The sequence below is a fragment of the Centroberyx affinis genome, unplaced genomic scaffold (genome assembly GCF_046629955.1).
Source record: "Centroberyx affinis isolate AG114_WGS23_722 - 3 ecotype Tasmania unplaced genomic scaffold, CSIRO-AGI_Caff_v1 ptg001331l_1, whole genome shotgun sequence".
Taxonomy (NCBI): domain Eukaryota; kingdom Metazoa; phylum Chordata; class Actinopteri; order Beryciformes; family Berycidae; genus Centroberyx; species Centroberyx affinis.
The window spans coordinates 88,594-110,000 of record NW_027279828.1 but is presented as its reverse complement, the minus strand read 5'-3'; the positions used below and the strand labels follow the sequence as shown (position 1 = coordinate 110,000).

Genomic DNA, 21,407 nt, shown 5'->3' with positions numbered 1-21,407 from the left:
TGTCTTCCTTCCATCTCTCTCTTACACGTCTATCTTCCATCCTTCCTTTTTGGCTCAATCATTCACACACACACACACACACACACACACACACACACACACACACACACACACACACACACACACACACACACACACACACACACACACACACACAGGACAGTGAGAAAACACATTGTGTGTGTGTGTATGTGTGAGACTGAGTACACTGCACTGTATTGCTATGAGTTACATCAGATTCTGCAGCGACCAACAACCAATACACACACATGCACATATGCACATATGCACATATGCACACACACACACACACACACACAAACACTCACAAATGATTTATTTATAACCACATGAGCATAAATATTGCAGAACATCTGCAACTGCACATGTGCTTTCACTGCAAACAGTGTTGGCACATACACAGCAACCACACAGATAGGCAACAAGAAAAACTACACACACACACACACCCCATAGGTGCACACATACTTGCACACATAAGTGCATGCACACATGCGCACACGCACATACGTAGAGAGAGTATGGCGCTGATATAGCATAAGTGCCATGTCATACAGCATGTCCAGGCAATTTTCACCCACAATCTGGGAGAGCAATCAGCTCTGTAATTGGAACAGTAATTAAGACTTTAATTGCCTTTCCTAGAGAAGAGAAGAGTGTAGTGACAAGGCACAAAATGGCTTCCAATGTGGAAGTGTGAAAAGGGGAGAATTCCAGTTGGTAGGAACTTCTCCTTTGGCCCATACCCACTGACTAGATTTTTTGTTCAAAACTGCAGAAACTGGAAAACACCAATATCTGGACTTTGAATCATATGGGACTTTGGAATGCAGAATAAGCTGCTAACTAAAAGTTTCAGTGGCTTGTGGCAAATTTCTCATCTTACAGGGTCCCTGCAGGCCAACAGGACTGCAGCCCTTAGGCCCGCAGCAAAAACACTATTAAACTAAACTTTGAGACTGGTCTATGAGACCGGTTTCAGTTCCCTAATTAGAACATAAGAATTTAGCCCTGGAAAGAGGCTGGCACAATATGGCTCCCATGGCAGTCAAATTCATGGCTGGCAGAATTGCTTACTGAAGTACAGTTTTTATGCATGTGTGAGCATAAGCGCATTTAAGGGTGTGATCACACATGAAGAAATAGCTGAATATGAGCATTAGTCAAGACTGCAGTTTGCCAGTTTCATTTTGTTACGTTAGGCTTCCCCAGCATGAGTAACTGATGGCTATCAGATGTCAACATCCATCTCCTTATACCCATAAAGCCTTGTGTTTTGGGGTCGTTTCCTGTAGTTGGTTTGGATCATGTTCTCACTCTTAACTGACCACACTGCAGCTCGCTTGGAAGAGGACCAAGACCAGCATTTTCAGGCAGTCTTGGTGCGGATATTCAGTGCGCACCAAATGGCATTGCTCTCAACTGCCCAAATGGAATAAATAAACCGCAAATGAACTGCTCCAAACATGCTTGATGTGAACACGTCCCACCAGTGCATGGGTGCGTGCACACACTTAAGTGGGTGTTGGGGAGAGAGAGAGTGAGAGGTCACTGCTTTTATGAACCTCTGGGTGACTGTTTAATCGGTATGGTTTTAGATGAATGAGAGCATCAGGCTGTGTGTGTGTGTGTGTATGTGTGTGTAGGGTTGTGCTCTGTCCCTGTCTGGATGGGCTATCGGTTCAGAGAGGGTACATCTGTGACCTGTATTTCAACAAGGCAATAAAAAGGGATGGGCGGAAAGGAGGATATGGAGGAAGAGGGACAATTGTTTTGGCAGCACTTCCCACTTCCCTCTTCTCCTCTGCATGTGTGTGTGTGTGGGTGAAAATATGTTTGTATGTACACAACTATGTGAGTCTGTTTTTATGTGTGTGTGTTTCTGCATCTTTACATGTTTGCATGTTAGCATCTATATGTATCGATGTGTCATTTTATGAAAAACTGCTGCATATGTCTGGTTTCTGGTGTGTGCATGTCTTTGTATGTGCGTGTTGTGTATGTGTGTGTATGTGCGCCTGGCTAATCTAAACAGGGCTCTTTGATGTGAGGAATGTCCTACCATCAGCACATTGTCAAATACCTTTCAACTTGGATATCCACCAGCAAAACACACGCGCGCACACACACACGCACACAGAAAAAGTGCACAGAGACGTGGGCATACACACACAAATGCACACAGATGCGCACACTCAAATGTGCAGACACATACACACGCTAACTACACACATGCACACACTTGTGATTTTACCTCTAGGTCCATAAGAAAACAAGATGAGAGCGAGATCTCCTTCTTTTAACATAGCTGGAAGGTATTAGTTTGTTTGTGTGTTGAGCATTCTCTGGATGCATAACCTTGTTGGGGAAAAAAACAAAACTAAATACTGGGTTCCTACACATTTTCAATTAAAAAATTCTATACTTTTTCCAGACCTTGATTTGTTTTGAAGATTTTGTCTGGTGTTCAATATGACTTACGCAGATAGACATCTTGCCCCTGCTAACTAGATCATATCACTGTATAGATGAAGATTGTTCTTCACAGCGACAAATATCAGAATATGTGAGATGATTGGCAGGGTTCCTGCACGGTTTCCATTTTAAAATTCCATATTTTTCCCAGACCCTATGCTCTTGACTGGATTTGATTTTGGTCGGTATTTGATATAATGCATGCTGACAGCGGCTGGGTAATAAGAGCATCCCTCTATCTGAACATTATTCTTCACATCAACAAAAACTGTGGACTCAAAGTGGTTCTACAACAACATAAAAGCTATAATTATGTGTGTAATGGACCTGAACCACAAGATTTTCCATACTTTTCCAGACATTTTTTCAAATTCCCAAACTATTCAAGACCTGGAAATTATCAAATTCATTTTTAATACTTTTCCAGACTTTCCAGACATGCGTAGGAACCCTGTAAATAAAACTAAACTACAGAAAAACCTACTTATTTTTAATCTCATATGTGCTTATCAATGACTTAAATAGAGATAAATAAAAATAAGAGTACAGTAAAAAGGACAGTAACCACCAGTTGTCTTATTTTAATTCCCACTCAGTGCACAGCCTTTTATTCTACATAAGCCTGGTGTGTGCACCTCACAGCAAAAAAAAAAAAAACAGCCACTGTAGAAAGTGAAATTCAGATTCAGAAAGACAGATTGTTCAGTTTGACCTTGTCACTAGATATCATGCGTCATCAGGGGGAAACAGTTGGGAAGATTTGTCGATTTATAGACTCATCCAACAGTTTTGCTCAATGCCTTGATTGTTTCAGGCTGTCTCAACAAGTGTCTTTTATTTTGCTCTAAAAACACTTGACTTTCTTTTAGTCTATGCAGCTGGCTGATGAGTGTGAAAAGGCTTATAGAACATTTTGTGTTTTGAGTCACTAAAGCACACATTACATGACAGACATGTTGGCCAATGTCTGTCTTGAATCATACATACAACTGAAGAGTCTGAAGAGACTCTTTTTTCATCCTTTTCTGCATGTTTTCATATATTAAATATGGGAGTTTGTGTCCATTTTTGAGCTATTTATTTAGTAGTCGTAGGATAGTAGCATTACAGCAGCGCAGGAGAAAGTGAGAAATGCCTAGCTCGTGTCCCATGCTTTCGGTAATCTGTCCACTAGCCTGCCAATATTTTTCTCATTTGTCTTTAGCCTAACCTGTCTCTTAACTGGCCTAAAGTTGACATGTTCCTCAGCAAACCTAGCAAGTGTGAAGAAGGAGTTTGATTTTAAAACTGCTGTCACTGCTTGGGGGCAGCTAAGAAACAGCAGGATCATCATGTAAGCCTCATGATGCCGCTGTGTGTGTGTGTGTGTTTGTGTGTGCGTGCGTGCGTGCGTGCATGAGTATGACAGAAGGAGAGAGAGTGAGAGAGTTATTCTGGAAATAATCTTCTTGACCTTCAATGGAATTTTATTTTTTTGCATTTGCTGCTTTATTTGAATTATGGGTCTGAACTGCCAGAAACTGGACATGAAATTGGACATCAAAAATCTCACAGCTTCCAAGCCTCCCGCACATGGGAAGCTCCACCTTTTCATGCAATCCCAGGGAGAATCCAGGTGTCTGTGTGTGCTGTGAGTGCCTGCACAGTGAGTCTACTTTCTGTGCATGTGAGAGAAAGGACTGGCTGTGTGTGGTTGCATCTAAATGTGTGTGTGACTGCATGTGCGTTTGTGAGCATAATGTGGGTGTGTATTGAAGAGCGTGCTTGTGTGCCTTCATGTATGCATTTGTAGTTGTGAGTTAGAAAGAGTGCAGATCCATGAATGCAAGCTTGCCTGTGTGTCTGTATGTGTGTGTGGGCATGAGAAGGTTGGTGTGTGTGTGTGTGTGTGTGTGTGTGTGTGTGTGTTTGTGTGCACCTGGGAGCTGGTGATTCTCTGGGAGGATCTCTCTATGTTGGCAGGCAGACCAAAGAATGCAGGCCGGTCGTCCTCAGGGAGATTCTCTATCACTCTGCGGTAGTCCTGGAACACACACACACACACACACACACACACACACACACACACACACACGCAAGCATGCACGGATGGACGCATGCACACAGACATGCACCCACATACACATATAGATACAAACACAAACAGATAGACAGACAGACAGACACATACAGTACATACATACACATATTGTCACTGCTTGTCTACAGACATGTTATGCATATTGTTCTACTTAACAATGATGAATATCATGTTGGATGATAACTTATATATGCCCACTTATTTTTTTTTGTATATGCTGTACTTATTATTAACAAGCTGCGTCAACAGAATGCAAAGCCATAGAAAAACAGTATCAATTGCGATAAACTTGACAAACAAAATTTAATCTTGGACATTTGCTGCTTTTTCACTTACCTTTGTAGCCAGAACTCATTTTTTGAGCATGTATATGAAGTACTAAAGTTGCAGCACTACATATCTATGAATGTGAGTATGAACAGTTTTTGCTTCGTATATGTAACACCCATGAGTCTAGTCCTATTATGGTATGTAAAACCTTTTGAGACTTGACAGTGATAAAGGGCTATATAAATAAACAACACTAGATTAAATAAACAAGACTCCTACCAGTATGGAGCAGGAGCTTGGCAGGCTGATCTGAGCCGGGAAGGAGTGTGTTCCTCCTCTGCTCTTCCTCTGTCCAGCTGAAGAGGAGGAGGAGGAGGAGGAGGAGGAGGAGAGGAGGCGTGCAGAGAAGAACTGCTCCAGGTAGGAGCGCAAGATGCGGAGATCAGAGGGGTTGTCGATGCGTCCGCCGTAGATGGCACTCTCCAGCAGGCCGTGGACAAACTCCCACTGGAAAACTTTACCGCCTGAGAGACACCAAGGTGCGTGCACACACACACACACACACACACACACACACCAACACACACACACACAAGCAGACATTTGTCACAAAAGGCACAAACACATGTGTACACAGTCATATACACATGCACATACACAGAATGACATATAAAAGTTCAAAAATTAGCACACAAAGGGAGAAGCAGATATGCATACAAATGAATACTTGGACGGATGCATTCATACACACAAACAAGCACACACACATAGAAAGCTATGTACCTACACACACAGAAAAGCATGGATACATACGAACACACAAAAGCACCATTATAAACAACAAAACAAGTGGATGCACATATTATTGCGTAAAAGGGCAAATGCACACACAGATGCACACACAGCATAGAAATGCAAAGTGCTGAATTGCCCGGGTCACGATCTATCAGAGGCAGTCTAATTGAAAGAGATTGTCGATCAAAGCCCCCAAAGATTCCACTCCTCATTAGCATGTGTATGGCAGGGCAGAACACAACAGAGCAGTCCGCAGCGCTGCGATGTTAGCTCCCAACTTTCCTACCTTCAAAGAGCCTGTCGATGATCTCAAAGCCAGCGCGCAGATCCGACAGAGAAAACTCATAGAACTTAGTCCAGCCCTGGAGAAAGCAGAGAGGAGGGGGAATGAGGATGAGAATATTTATTACACTCCCTATACCAATGACACAACATATCAAACACAAATGGACTATATTCAAAACTTGTCCACCAAACACTAATGGATTACATTCAAAATGTGTCTGCTGAAAACACACACACACACACACACACACACACACACACACACACACACACAGCTCTAAAGACAGCTCTTTGCTTATCAGTACAGAGTACAGTCCACTCTGTGTGTGTGTGTGTGTGTGTGTGTGTGTGTGTGTGTGTGTGTGTGTGTGCGCGTGCATGTATACGTGTCTGTCTGTCTCTGTGTGATAAGCTGCTATATCTTCCAATCTGCTAAAATTTCCCCCCTGACCCTTAATAAGCCTACTAATCCAGGGTGAATATTAATTTAAAGGTATTATCAGTATCAATAAAACCACCCCGACACACACACACACACTCTCCCTGTCTTTCAGCAGCGTCCTCCTTCACATTAACAGAGTTACTCTCATTGACACCTGTGAGATACCCAAAGTTTTGTAATGTAGCCCACTGGAACACCTGGGGGTTTAGTGCCTTGCTCAATGGCACACCAGTGGTAGTTGTTGAGGCAGATCATCACTCACTTTCTCCACCCAAATTTCCGCAGGGATTTGAGCCCTGCAACATTCTGGTCACAAGCACACTTCTCTTACCATGAGTGGGTAAATCACAAAACTGAGATCACTCACACACACACACACACCCACACACACACGCATGTATGCACACACATATACAGATATTAATTTAGCGGTGAAGATTCAGGGAGGAAAAATAAGTCTGCTGATTACAACACACACACATATACACACACACACACACACACACACACACACAACATCCATGCCTGTACGCACGCCTGCACACTCACACGCAGTGTTGCTGTGATGGCCATCCCTGAGAGAGCCGAAGGACTGTTGAAGCGTAATTGAGTGTGAGGCCAGTCTCAGTATGTGATTGTGTGTCTGTTGTTTGTATCTCGCTGCTCTCCAATCAGCAGTTATAACCTGCCCACTGATTCTGTGGGTGGACGGATTGGGGGGGTGGGGCACACTGTGGTTTTTGTTGGCATATTCAGTAATTGTTTGCATGCGCAGTGATTGATTGTGTGCGCCGTGTGTGTTCAATGACTGTGTGCTTGAGTGTGTGTTCACTGGTTAAGTGTGTTCAGGCGTGTGTCTGCTTTATTTGATAAATGTGCATCTGTATGTGTTCAACGATCGCATTCAAGCATGTGTGCTTTTATTGAATGTACATACCTTGGTCTGCTTATTCAATGATTGATTCAATGTTTGGGTCTGGTTGCTGACTGTGTGTGTGTATATGTGTTCACTGATTGTGTGTATTTGTGTGTTCAATGATTTTGTGTGCACTCTTGAAAGTGTGTTATCTAGTTCCGCGTGTGTATGTGTGCATGCCAGACATGATGGGTCACTAGTCTTCTCTTCCAACCATCAAACAGAAACCTGTACTGCTGCAGTGGTTCTGCTATCATCCTCACACACACACACACACACACACACACACACACACACACACACACACACACACTCCCATTTAATTGAGGTACAAATAGACATTTCAGCCCTACCATGTTTCAGTGAATTAGGAGGGTTGTATCCTGCCTTGCCGCTGAAAACCTGTCGCTCTCTCTCTTTTCCTCCATCCCCTCAGTCCCTACTCACCCATCTCCATCTGAATCTCACTTTCTCTCTCTCTCTCTCTCTCTTTCTCTCGCAATGTCTATTCCTCTACTCTTCTAAATGAAAAGTGCTCTCCATAAGGGCACAGGCATCGAGAGAGGGAGGAAGAGAGGAAGTGAAGCAGCAGAGAATGAAGAAGAGAAGGACGGAGGACAGTGGATGAAGGGAGTAGGGAGTAAAGGATGGTAGAGTGGAAGAAGGGAGCTGTGATTGTCTCAGTAATTAGAGGGACGATCATGTTCTTGGATGAGAAACAAGATTGACCTCTTGAAAACCCTAAACAGAAGAAAGGGGGGGAGAAAGAGAGAGAGTGAGAGAGAGATGAGGAAGCATGAGAGACAGAGAAAGAGAGAAAGGCCACAGAAAGGGAATGAGAGAAAGAGAAAACAACAGTGGGGAGAGCAAAGAGAGAGAACTGGAAGAAGAAAGAGTGGGAGAAAAAGATTAAAGTGGGCACAGACAGAAAAAGACAGGGAAAAGAGAGCAAGAGAATGAGGAGTGCAGAAATAGAAAGTGCAAAAGTTGTAGCAATTTAATTAAAAACACGTTCTTTGCTACAGTTCTCCCTATTGTATTTGCCTTTAATGGGAGTGTGTTAATTGTGTTGGTTAGCAGAGAGGGAGAAATAATGTACATTTCTGCTGTAACTACAGACATTTCTTATTACTCTATCAGACAGACCACTCTGAAACAGAGACAAATGAAAGTCCCAGCATGTCAGGATAGATTGTGCCACACACTGGCATGTTACCAATTTGAACGGGCGGCAGTTTAAGATGACAAGCTGAAACATAACACAGCAAACTGCAGCAAGTATCAAATCATTAAGGGTACAGTTCATTTTCATTGTTTCTTGGTCCGAACCAAAGTGGAAAAGTTTACTGTAGTTGGTTTGGATTACGTTCTCACTGCCAATGAACCGCAATGCAGTTCGCTTGGCAGAGGACCAAGACCCGGATTTTCAGGCGGTCTCTATGTAGTTATTTAATCTCAATTCATCTTGTTATGCTAGGCTTTCCATGCATGAGTAAGTGCTGGCTATCAGATGTCAACGTCTGTCTCCTTACACCCATAAAACCTTGCATTTTGGGGTTGTTTCCTGTAGTTGGCTCGAATTACGTTCTCACTCCTAACGAACCGCATCACATTTTAAGGCGATCAGATGTGGTTATTGTGTGGTGTGGTAGTTGTGCACCCAAGTTCCAACGGCGTTGTTCTTACCTGCCCAAAAAAACAAACTAAAGGAGTAAAAGCTCCAGCATTTGACTGAACCACTCCAAACATGTTTGGTGTGAAGGCTGCCTAACTTTCAAATGGTCTAGACATCTACAACTGTAGCAGTTATCTAATGGCGCTTTTCCACTGCATAGTACCGGCTCAACTCGCCTCGACTCGACTCGACTCTACTTGCTTTTGGTAGTACCACTTGGTTTTCCACTGCAAATAGTACCCCCTCAATGTGCCCCACCCCCCAAACTGGTCGTCATAGCGACGCTGCGACGCTGCATGAAACGCGACACACAGCTACTATGGAGGATATCGAAGCGATGGTGTTCTTGATTCTCGGTATGTGGCTGTTAAGTCACAGCAAGGAGACAGATTTTTATTTCAGAAGAACCTGAAGGCAGCGAGACAGCAGACTGCTCTCTGGCTGCTCAAGGCGACGCAAGAGGGTAAGCTAGCCTGGTAGCTAACGTTAGCATATACGTCCTGTGTCGCGATGACGATCTGACCAATCAGTGGTCTGCAGTGTTTTTACGTCACCTTTTGGTATTGCCTCAGCTCGCCTCAGCTCGCTTGGAACCTCGACGGAGGTGCTACGAAAAAAAGTACCAGGTACTACGTAATATGGTACCTGGTACCTGGTACTTGGCCAGTGGAAAACCAAAAAAGGCGAGTAGAGTCGATTCGAGTCGAGCCGGTACCATGCAGTGGAAAAGCGCCATAAAGGTCCACTTTAGTTGATAAACAACCCAATACATGCTCCTGTTGTGTTTGTCTGAAACTGGAGTCTGTTCACTTTATGTGTGGGTCCCAGTACCTAGAAATATAATCTCATTGTAATTCTAGCTGTCACTCACTACACTGTCTAGATGCCATCCTGACTCTTACAGAGAGAGGAACAGGCAGAGTGAGAGTTAAGTAAGTAAGTTAGGCATGCATTAAACTATTTTAATGGACGATGAGAAGGAAGAGAACCACCCAATGTGACAGAGAATTCTGCTTTCATGAGTCATGACTGCTGCCTTGGGCATTTTGAAGGCATCTGAAACCCATTTATTCAGGCCATTATGTGTCAACAGTCAAACAGTTGTTCTAGAGGTGTCTGTTTATACAAAAATAATGAAATTCCTTCAATGAATCAGAATCGAGTATTCACAAAGACCATGGTCGATAACACTTTCTATGACGCCCATGTCTATAATGCATTATAAACATACTTATAATGCATTATAATCTGCTTATATCAATATTTCATAATTGCCGGTCACTCACTGACATTTTTTTCGCAAGGATCATAGTGCATTATAAGTATGTTTATAATGCATTATAGACATGGGCGTCATAGAGATGCACATCCAGACGAACTGTGAAGCCAGTAGTTCGCCTTAGCTGTGATGAGCCCGGAAATCCTTAGAACCGGCCGTTCACTATCCAACACCATGGGATGGTCATTCAGTTCAGTCTGAAGTCAAAACCTGGAGATGACCCTGAAACAGCCTCACACCCTGGGTGCATTCCATTTGGCCAAAATGCGTCCTCTCCTCCGTCCTCGCGGCCTCGTCTCCTCGCTGACTCGGCATCCAAAAATTAGCCGCCATCATGAAGGACGTTACGGAGCCCCTCTGGGGTCACATGGTAGAAAAAAAAAACTTGATGTGTAAACTGTGCGAACGGATTTGTAAACCGTGCCCTTGGATTCACAATCCATGCGAACGGATTTGTAAACTGTGCGAACGGATTTGTAAACTGTGCGAACGGATTTCAAAACCGTGCCCTCAGATTCACAATACAAATCCGTTCGCACAATTTACAAATCTGTTCGCACGGATTGTGAATCCGAGGATTTGTAAACCGTGCCCTTGGATTCACAATCCATGCGAACGGATTTGTAAACTGTGCGAACAGATTTGTAAACTGTGCGAACGGATTTCAAAACTGTGCCCTCAGATTCACAATACAAATCCGTTCGCACAATTTACAAATCTGTTCGCACGGATTGTGAATCCGAGGGTACGGTTTAGAAATCCGTACGCACAGTTTAGAAATCCGTACGCACAGTTTACAAATCTGTTCGCACAGTTTACAAATCCTTTCGCACGGATTTACACATCAAGTTTTTTTTTTCTACCATGTGACCCCAGAGGGGCTCCATAGGATGTTCCAATTGGTCAAAAAACGCATGAAGGATCCATCATGTCTCCTCGGGTGCATTGTCTTGTGTCTCCTCCTCCGTCCTCGCGGCCTCGTCTCCTCGCTGACCCGGCATCCAAAAATGAGCCGCCATCATTAAGGATGTTCCAACTGCTTAAAAGACGCATGAAGGATCCTTCAAGTCTCCTCGCCTCCGTCCTCCAATAAGGCGTGGTTGGAGGATACTCAGGTGTATCCTCGATGCGGAAATAATGAGTGAAGTCAATTAACCATTGGCACGTGTGGATATAAGCCCGCCTCCATACCATCAGAAAACGTGCGGACATTGGCAGAAAAAAAATCCACAGGTGTAAGTAGCCCCAACTTGTTATATATTTTTCAAACAGAAATAGCATAGGTTTTAAATGATAGCCGAATATTTGTTAATGAAGAGTTATACGTTAAATGTTCATATACTGACAGATCTGTTGTAGTTGTAGGATGTCAAACTTTTTCCAAATAAGTAAATGATCTCAAGGCTTGTGATTATAGGGACAGAGGAGATACTGGCCAACTGATCCTCCAGCGCATAGAGAGGGTGAGTGGGGGGCAAGTAACGTGAATGTTAGGCTATATGGAGTTATTTTATAGGATTTATCATTAATATGAATGACATTCCATGATCTAATAAGCCTGAATGAAATCCGTTCATTAGGACATAGACATAGCCTATAAATGCACACATGCGACTCTTTTACCATGCGCGTCTCTTTCTAATAGGACCTCAAGTCAGCAGCACCGGGCACTGGGACTGAGGATGGGGAGCAAACGGCTGCAGCCTGGCCCCGGTTCTCCCTCATGCATGAGACTACCGGAGTGAGCCGCTGTGCGCTCCCCATCCAGCCCCGATCCCAGTCCCCGGGATGAGCAACCGGGGCCATCAGATGCTGCTGCCCGCTCCCATGTGTGACCTCCGCGGCTTCCTCGGGTCCCGCGGCAGCCAAGAGGCGAAGAGGAGAGGGAGCGCTGCTGGGGTTTCTCTGGGAAGAGGCCGAGGACGCACGGGCTGAGCAGCAGACGGAGCGATTTTTAACTATATTAGAGACAATTTTATTTTATTTTTTTTATATAAAAAAATAAATAAAATGCCAATTTCTCTGCCTTTTAGGCGTAGCCTACCTCTGTTTCCATTCTCACCATATTCATAACCTTTGTCACGGTGCGTAATGACTGTTGCCATGACAGGACATATTTTCATCATAAAGGCCTGTATGTTTGTCTTTTCCTGGAATCACTTCTGTGTCTTCTCTGGATCACCAGTTGGTTTGCTGCGTTTGTTTGATGTGTCTCTCATTCAGTGTTCATCATGCTTGTAAATTGTGTTTGTAATGCCATGGAATTTCTCTTCGGGAGAATAAATTCTTACTAAACCTCATTTACAGCATTTCATTGTTTTAAATTGCACATTTTTCTCTTACAGCTAGATCTATGGTTATTTGGGAATTTATTTATTTATTTAGTTAGGAATAAAAATAAAGCACTTTGGTTCATTGCCAGTGAGATGTCAAACAGCCCACATGATCGTTGTCTAATCCAAGTCGCATAAAGGATAAAAGTTGGACAATTTGTATAGCACCTTTCTTATCAGTGCTACAAAGTGCTGCACAAAATTAAAATGTAGCATACAGCAAACAGAATAAAAAAAAAAAACCTGAATAAAAACAGAAATCAGTAAATGGGACGCTTTTTAGGCATTAGGATTTTTTTTAAGTGTTCTACCTTCATGAGGTAGACAAGGCTCATTAGATGCTAGCATAATTTAGATGAATTAAACATTAATCGGAACTTTGTTAAACGTTTTTATGTGGATAAAACATGAGCCTTAGAATAATTTAGACAGCAAATTAAATTGGTTTTGCATGTGTGTAGTACAGCCGAACTCACTGATTGCCAAACGGGTAGATATTTGATGATATTTGATTTGATTTCCATTGGTGGTTAAATTGCTAGCTTCCAATCGGAATTTAAGAGAGGTGGGAAAGGACTATCCGTCCTGAAAACACCATCATAATATTCCTGTTAGACCTGTGTGAATGCTGTTAAGGTAAAGCATGACTTTATTTTAAGTGTGGTACTCTAGCTAAATGTTATGGTTTAAACCTAAAGAAATGCTAATCGATAATTGGAAGTTGTTGTTTTTTATTTTCTGTTTTTATATTTCACATCTTGCTAGTTGCATAACTAAATGCAATTGGTTAGCATTTAAAGTATCTGGTGTTGAGTTGTGGTAATTTTATACAGTCACATATTTCAAAGGGGGACATTGAGTTCAGGTTAACTGTAGTAATTGAAATTCTTAGTAGATATTGTTTAAATTCTTTAAACACTACTAAGTGGAGGCATTGCCATTTATTAATTCAGAGAGATTTACTTATTTAATTTATTGTCAAATTGGAGTACTCAATTTCTGTTATGACCCGTTTAACAAATACATTAATTTTACAATGTTTTGTGTGTTGTTCTTGCATAGATTTAATGATATTTTTTTCACTTTACTTAAAGCAAACAATGACCACTTATAGTGACTTATAACCAGCTTGTAATTTATTATATCTGCCTATACCTCAGGAATTTCATTACTTTACTTAAAGCACCCAATGACCACTTAGAGTAACTTATAATCACATTATAATGCATTATAACAGTGATTATAATGCGTTATAAAATGATTATAATGTATTACAACTATGAGAATTATAATACACCTTGCAAAACAAATATCAGTGAGTGACCAGCAATTATGAAGTATTATGACGCCCAGTACTTGACCTTATAAGTCATTATAAAATGCTTTATAATGTGTTATGATTATTGTTATAAAGCATAATGAATATTTATGAGTGCTTATAACTATAATTATAAAGTGCTATAAGCAGATTATAACGCGTTATAAGTATGTCTATAATGCATTATAGACATGGGCATCATAGAAAGTGTTACCCCATGGTCTTTTTGACATGTGGGTATGATATGAGTTAGGGCCTAATATCTCAGGCTATTGTTTGGCATCATTTGCCATTGTATTTGTCCATTTGTTATCTATTTTGTGCTGATTCATCATTACCTTGGGTTTCAGCTAAGAAAATGAATAGTCTCGTTTTCACTACAGGAACATAAATTGTGTAATTCTTTACATTTTCTATCTTGTTACCCTAGAGAGATGATTTATCAACAGGGCTGTGATTTTAAATGATAAACATATCCTTTTGATTTATTTAGCGCTGACCCAAGTCCTGTTATGAATATTACAGCCGAGTTGCAATTCAATGTGAATACCACCACTTAATGCAGCAAATGAGTGTGAAATAAGGTGTAAATTACCTTTTAGTATATAATGTTTAATAATCCCAATTGTAAAATCCCTTGATATTGTATGTACCTCAGAGACTTTATATTTTCCCTCTCTCCCTAAAATGTTGTGATATTCTAGAAATGTCTTCTTCTATTCTTATTAGACTTGACACTGCAGACCTTTTGGTCTAAGAGCAGCGTGCCTGAAAAATAAGAGAGGAGGGGGCTGCTTGGAAATCTCACCGCTGTAGGGACTGTTTACATCGCTCTAGGTGTGATGCATTTTATGTATAGTGTGTGTGTGTGTATGTGTGTGTGTGTGTGTGTCAAGTGGCCATTAATATGAGTAGAGGCTTATATTGTTACAGTACACACATACACACACAAATATACACAGACACAGACACAGACACAGACACAGACACAGACACACGCACGTATGTACGTATGCACACACGCACACACACACACACAGACACACACACACGCACACACACAAAGACTCTGCTGGAGGCAAAATACAACTAGCAAACACATGTTATTTACGTCCTCACTGACCAGCAGTGTGATACTGGTGACCTGCATTTTGCTGCCTCCACTGCCTACTGCTCCTCTCTTTGGGGATGTTGTTTTTTCTCTTTCTCTGTGTGTGTGTGTGCACATGTGTACACTACATGAGTCTGTGTGTCAGTGTGTAAATACATGAATCCCTGTAAATAAATGAATTTCTATTGTTTATGTGCTTGTTATTAATTGGTTGGGGAATAGATAAATCATTATGTATGTTTGTTTATGTTGTGTGTGTGCTATAAATATCAACAGCATCTTGATTCATTATGTACTTGTGATTAATTATAACCAATGTGGACATAAATCTTTCTTATTTGTGTGTGCGTGTATGTGTGTGTGTGTGTGTGTGTGTGTGTATGCTTCCTTCTGGTGGTTGTTTCTCCTGGCAGGCAGCATGGAACAAGGCCAGGCAATGTGTGTGCACACACCTTTATTAGGGTTTTACAATACTTCAACCCAAGTGTCTTGGGTACTACCCAAGTGTCTTGGGTACTACCCAAGTATCTTGATTTCAGAGTATTGAAGTATTTAAGTTATATATATATGGGACAGCAGCGCAGGGCAAATAAGTGAAAGCGCTGGTTAGCTAGCCTGTTTGTACCATTGTCCTATCTATGTACCTACGACAACATTTGAATGTGAATAAACACATTTGTTTACTCTTTCGAATGGCATCATAATACTATTTGGTATTGTGATATGAGGTCTGGCGTAGTATCGTAAGGTGAAACTGTAGTATTGCAACAATCCGAGTCTGTGTGTATTGTACCTGCGGTATGTAGTTGCGTCTTTCCTGGCAGACGGCATGGAACCAGGCCAGACAGAACAGAGACTGGGCTCTAGCCAGGACACCTCCTACAACACGGACACAGTCAGCATCAGTATCACAAATATCATCCAGAATAATCTATCACTGTCAGACTCAGAATCTCAGTGGTTTTATAAGCATTTAGACTCCTGAACAGTTGAACATGGACAGTACACATGGGAGTATATGGGGGTGCAAATGTCTGTCAAGTATTGTTTGCCAGCATATATTCTCTCTACCTTGAAACACTATTGCAATAGGGTTGCTTTCACGTTTGGCATTTTGATTGCCATATTCAATTAAAACCATGTCTACTAAGAGGCATGCAAAATGGATGTAAAATGTAAAACGCTGGCAGAGGGCAGCTGTAACATTAAATTAAAGCAAAGGATAAGGTATTGAAGCTTAAGGCCAGCTCATTAGCCACATCTGGCATATTAGCAATTTTAATAGACTGCCATAGACACTGAATTCAGGGATGCAGGATGTAAGCTAGTCATTCAGTAAAAAAATAAAATGGAAACATATTTTGAACATTTCTGAAAACATTTGCATCACAGCTGGGAATGGGTCTCAATTTGCCTTGAGAGCAAATTGCCACTAACCACGACATTGACTTCAGCTCCTTATTTCAAAATTCATTAATGGAATAGAATATATAATATAATATAATGTAATGTAATGTAATGTAATATAATATAATAAACCTTTACTGATCTGCTCAGGAGTCCAGGACTCATAGGTTCTCAGCAGGTTCTTCTTCAACCCTGGAGGAGCCTGGAGAGGGAGAAAGACAAGGAGGACAGATAGACAGTGAGGGACAAGAGAGGAGAGATGGAAGGAGGAGGGGCAGGTTGAGAAGTGGAGGAGGACATAGAAAGTGAGAGAGGAGAGAAAAGAGAGAAAGATGGGGGGCATTTTATTAGGATTAAATCTTCCAAAATGTTATAAAGCATTTAGATGAGAAGACTAGACCACTAATTGCCTTGTCTATAAAACCACATTACCACAGTACCTGCTCTCTACCAACAGCCTCTTTTGACCTTTGCTTTGTTAAAGTACTTGATAGCAGTTGAAAGTTCAAGTTACAAAGTCCACAATTTGATATAGTATGTCAACATCATACAAGCACAGAGACACGGCGAGATAGCGAGAGAGGGGGAGAGGGTAAATAAGGGGGACACTTGCTCATGTGCTGCACTGTAAGCTGATATGGGAGATGTTTGAAAAAAAAAAAAGGCACCGCTGGGATTTGAACCCAGGATCTCCTGTTTACTAGACAGGCGCTTTAACCAACTAAGCCACGGCGCCAGATGGGAGCAGAAGGATCAGCAAAACAACTCGAGAGCTCCTTCAGTGGAGTACTGGAGCTAATTCTAATAAGAATTCTAATTCCTATTCTAATTAGAATAAGTTCTAACATTATTACTTAACACTTTGACACTCATTACAGCTCCTTCACAGAAGTGTTTTAAACTGTCATTTCTGACAGTAAGCACTGACATTTCTCACAGTTTTAACATTACATACACATATTATACTTTGCTTCAGCCGTTTCAGTTTGAACAAACGATTCACAGTCATGTTCAAAAACACGCACACACATACACACACAGCTGCTGGTACGTATATAGTACCAGTACGTGTACCAGTATGTGCCAGAGACACTACACCTCTACACCTCTACACTACACCTCAGTACAGGAGGAGAGAGGAGAGTGATAGACCGGTCACAGACAGCCAACAGAAAGGGTGAGCTGTACCCACACTAAACTGCACCAGTGCCACAGTTTGCACGCTCAGCAATCACACGCATTTTCCCCAGAAAATGCACCATTCTAGTTTTAACACTGAATGGGCGTACCTAAAAGCAAAAGCCTCTCTCCTAAGTTCTATTTATAAAGACAGAAGTAGAGTAGAAACAGGATGAAGAGAATTAAATAATGGATAGAGAGACCTGGACAGGTGCATGAATATACACTGACTGTACAAAACATTAGGGATGTCTTCCTGATATTGATTTATACCCCTTTTTGCACCATCCACATCTCAATTGTGTCAAAGCTTAAAAATCCTTCTCTAACGCGTTTGCTTCTCTTTTTCTACATCTCCTCCTTTGTGATTGGTATAGATTTAATAAGGTAAATCAATAAGGATAATGGATCCTACCTGGATTCACCTCATCAGTGTACTTCATGAAGAGGTAAATGTCCTTAATATTTTGTACTTTCGGTGCAGACATTAATTAATTCAGAAAGAAATTCTGTCTGGCCGTCCTACATCATCTTAAATTATGAATGTAACCGACTGAATACAAATTGGTCTATGGGAAATTTCACAAATGGAATACATAACATTTCCAGATTGATTTCTTTACAAAGGGCAGAGTAGACCTTATTTTTGACTTCAAAGCATAAATGATTGGCCTCTCTTGAAAACATCTGCCCTGTGTGAGCAGTGTTGCCAACTTGGCAACTTTGTTGCTAGATTTAATGACTTTTCAGATTCCCCTGGCAACTTTGTTTTTCAGAAGCGATGAGCGAAAACTATACCGACTTTTTCCAACCATTGGAAGAACAAAGTTGTGTTTGCTGGCTGATGCCACTACACAACTGTACCCTACTTCTCTGTCTAATCCACACAGTGCTTCCCATACAGTATAACCCCTCCCTCCACTGTAGTGGGAGAACAGGATCGGTGCAGCAAATATATGCAGTAGATATGCAAATTAACATATGACGTATGCCAATAGCTACTTTCCTTGGAAGAGAGTTGACAAGACTGTGTGTGAGGCTCAAACTCACAACCCTAAAATTATGAAGCTGATAGCATCAAAAGATGTTGAGAGACTGAGTGCATGAATATGTACGTAATAAGCATATCCTCAAAATATTGGTATAAGACAGTTCACAAAATGCTTTACAGAGCAACAAAAGGCATAAATACAGATTTATACAAGAAATCGGAAATTTCTGATATCTTATATTAAACCTGAATGGAGACTGGCAACAGCCAGTGAGAACTGAGCTAGAGAGAAAAAAACAAAAAACAGTTCCACTTCCATGTTTGTCTTGTTTCTGTGTTGTAGTAGCGTGAGAGCTCATGTTTCTGTGAGACTGGGGGATTGAATTGTGAGAACTGGGTAGTGTGTGATCCCCAAATCCCCAAGTGTGTGATTCCCAAATCCACTTTGCCAAATGTGTGCGCCTCTATGATGGCAAGACCAAAAAGAAGCTGTGAAAGCCATTCGGTACGTGTGTGATGTCCAATCTTTTCACAGTCTGTTCAGTTTTGTGGTGTTTTCTGAGCCTAAGCCAACACCCAGAGTCTGCAGGACCAGCAAGCATATGACAGGTCTTTCTCCCCGCCCAACATTCCTATATTAACAAACTAACTGGACTGGTCTGACAACATGGACGCATTGTACAAGAGAGGGCAGAGAAGACTGTTCATCTTGAGGAGGCTCCGGCCAGGATCATTAAAGTTTCATCTTATCCTTTGTCCTTTCACCCTTAAGCAAGTAGGGTTTTAGGTCTGTGTTTAGACAATATCAGTCCACCTTTCATTTTTTTCTTGTTATTTTCACACAAACCTTGTGAAACTGTTGCATGCTGGTTCTGAGGTTTTTTTGCAAGGATATTGATAGACTTTTAAAATATTTTCCCCCGGCTGAGATTCAACCTCCCAGCTTTCAGATTGTAAGACTGACACACTAGCTGCTGTGCCAACAAGCCAGGCAAAAATACATAGTATCTACTTCAACACTTTAATGCAGAGAGGAGAGGAAGGGCTGGGCCACTAGTAGGGATAAGGCTGTTTTGACTCTACTGTATGTTGTCTTTAAAAATCCCACCTGTTAACACCAGTGCTGTTGTAACTAAGAGAATCACTGAATAAAATACTTAATTCATGTGTAAACTAGTTCTTGGTACGTTCATGTCCAATGGAAGTATTATATTAGGCGGATGTCCGCAGGCTGCAGCGAGGACCCGGTCCATGCTTGGGACTTCTTCCGTACTGCCTGGTGTACGAGCGCACACTGTATTTGCCTTATGCACGACTCTTAGGGCTCTGCGTGGCTTAAAGAGTGCATATCATAATTCCCCTAAGCACTGGACACAAAAAGTGTTAGACAATAATGAAGAAACGAACACACAGAGTGCGTCTCTATAGAGTTCCTCCCAAGCACCGAATAGCCTACCTGTGTATCCTCAATATAGATATACCTTTGGATTTAAACTTAAATCTGTCCAGCCTTTTCGTAACACTGACTGTACAGTCAGACAATTCAACACTGTGTGTGTATGTGTGTTTGAGAGAGAGAGAGAGAGAGAGAGAGAGAGAGAGAGAGAGAGAGAGAGAGAGAGAGAGAGGGACAGAGACAGAGACAGAGAGAGAGAGAGAGAGAGAGAGAGAGAGAGAGAGAGTGTCTATTAATAAACAGCCTACAGGCTGTTTATTAATAGACAGTAGCAGCTGACAAGGGCCCTCCACCATAGCCTCAGGGAGAGAGAGAGATCAACTGGACTCTGTTTCCCTCTGGGGACCCTGTTTTTGTTTGAGTGTGTGTGTGTGAGAGAGAGAGAGAGAGTGAGTGTGTGTGTGTGTGAGGGACACAGTGTAAGTGAGTGAGTGACAAAGAGAGTCTGAAATCTATTTTCCTTGAATTGTAATCATGTTATATGTGTAGACAATAATCACAAAGTAGTAAACATGTTGGCAAGAACAGTGCAATTTTCTGATGAACGTATATGTTGTATGATTTATGTGTGTGTGTGTACGTGTTTGTTCATATTAGGTTACTTACTTTTCCTGCAGTTCAGAAATAACACATCAACTTGATTGGCAATGTTCAGGCTGCATGTGCATAAAGTATGTCAGTGCATTTGTGCATGTAAGTAATTGTGTGTGTGTGTGAGAGAGAGAGACAGATAGGGAGAGAGAGAGAGAGAGAGAGAGAGAGAGAGAGAGAGAGTGGACAGGCTGTCTGTGCAGCATGCTTGGCTAGTGAAGCAGCTAACCCCTTGGGCATGACTCCTATCAGAAACACACTGAGCCCTACAGCAAGCATCACTAACACACCACGCGCTGCAGACTTCTGCATCTCTCTCAAACACATGCACATGTGCACACTCAAACACGTGCACACTCGCACATGTGTGCACACACACAGACACACACACACACCCTGCGGTGGTGTGAGTGCCCTCGTAGCCCAGTAACATGTTCCACAGATCACAGGTTCACACAGATCAACAGTCAATGAGTGCGGTCATATCTGTATTGTGAAAGGAATAGGGTCAATACTCAGAAAGTAAAAATTACAATATAGAGTTAACATGGTGTTGATCTGTGTGTGGGTGGGTGAGCATTGGTGTACAGTGTGTCGGCCCATGTGTGCGTGTGTGTGTCTGCATGTTGGTGTGTAGTAAGCAGTGTGTAATAAAGAGGGCCAATGCTAAACTTCGATGTACTGTAGGAGTAAGATGGTGTTCTGTGTCTGTATACTGTGTGTGTGTGTGTGTGTGTGTGTGTGTGTGTCTGTGTGTGTGTGTGTGTGTGTGTGTGTGTGTGC

The 21,407-nt window shown here is 41.9% G+C and overlaps 1 protein-coding gene and 1 non-coding gene across 2 annotated transcripts in view; both read right to left on the bottom strand.

Annotated features, from left to right (window-relative positions):
- Positions 1-21,407, bottom strand: part of LOC139649336 (cytoplasmic dynein 2 heavy chain 1-like) — a gene marked incomplete at its 5' end in the record, with an annotated part of 129,714 nt that overhangs the window by 19,718 nt on the left and 88,589 nt on the right. The window contains 5 exons of the mRNA XM_071525714.1: positions 4,415-4,519; positions 5,126-5,370; positions 5,928-6,003; positions 15,794-15,879; positions 16,540-16,609. Coding sequence (XP_071381815.1) covers positions 4,415-4,519; positions 5,126-5,370; positions 5,928-6,003; positions 15,794-15,879; positions 16,540-16,609 — 582 coding nt within the window. The remainder of the gene's footprint in view (positions 1-4,414; positions 4,520-5,125; positions 5,371-5,927; positions 6,004-15,793; positions 15,880-16,539; positions 16,610-21,407) is intronic.
- Positions 17,070-17,143, bottom strand: trnat-agu (transfer RNA threonine (anticodon AGU)). Its single transcript has one exon. It is a non-coding gene; the product is annotated as a tRNA-Thr (tRNA).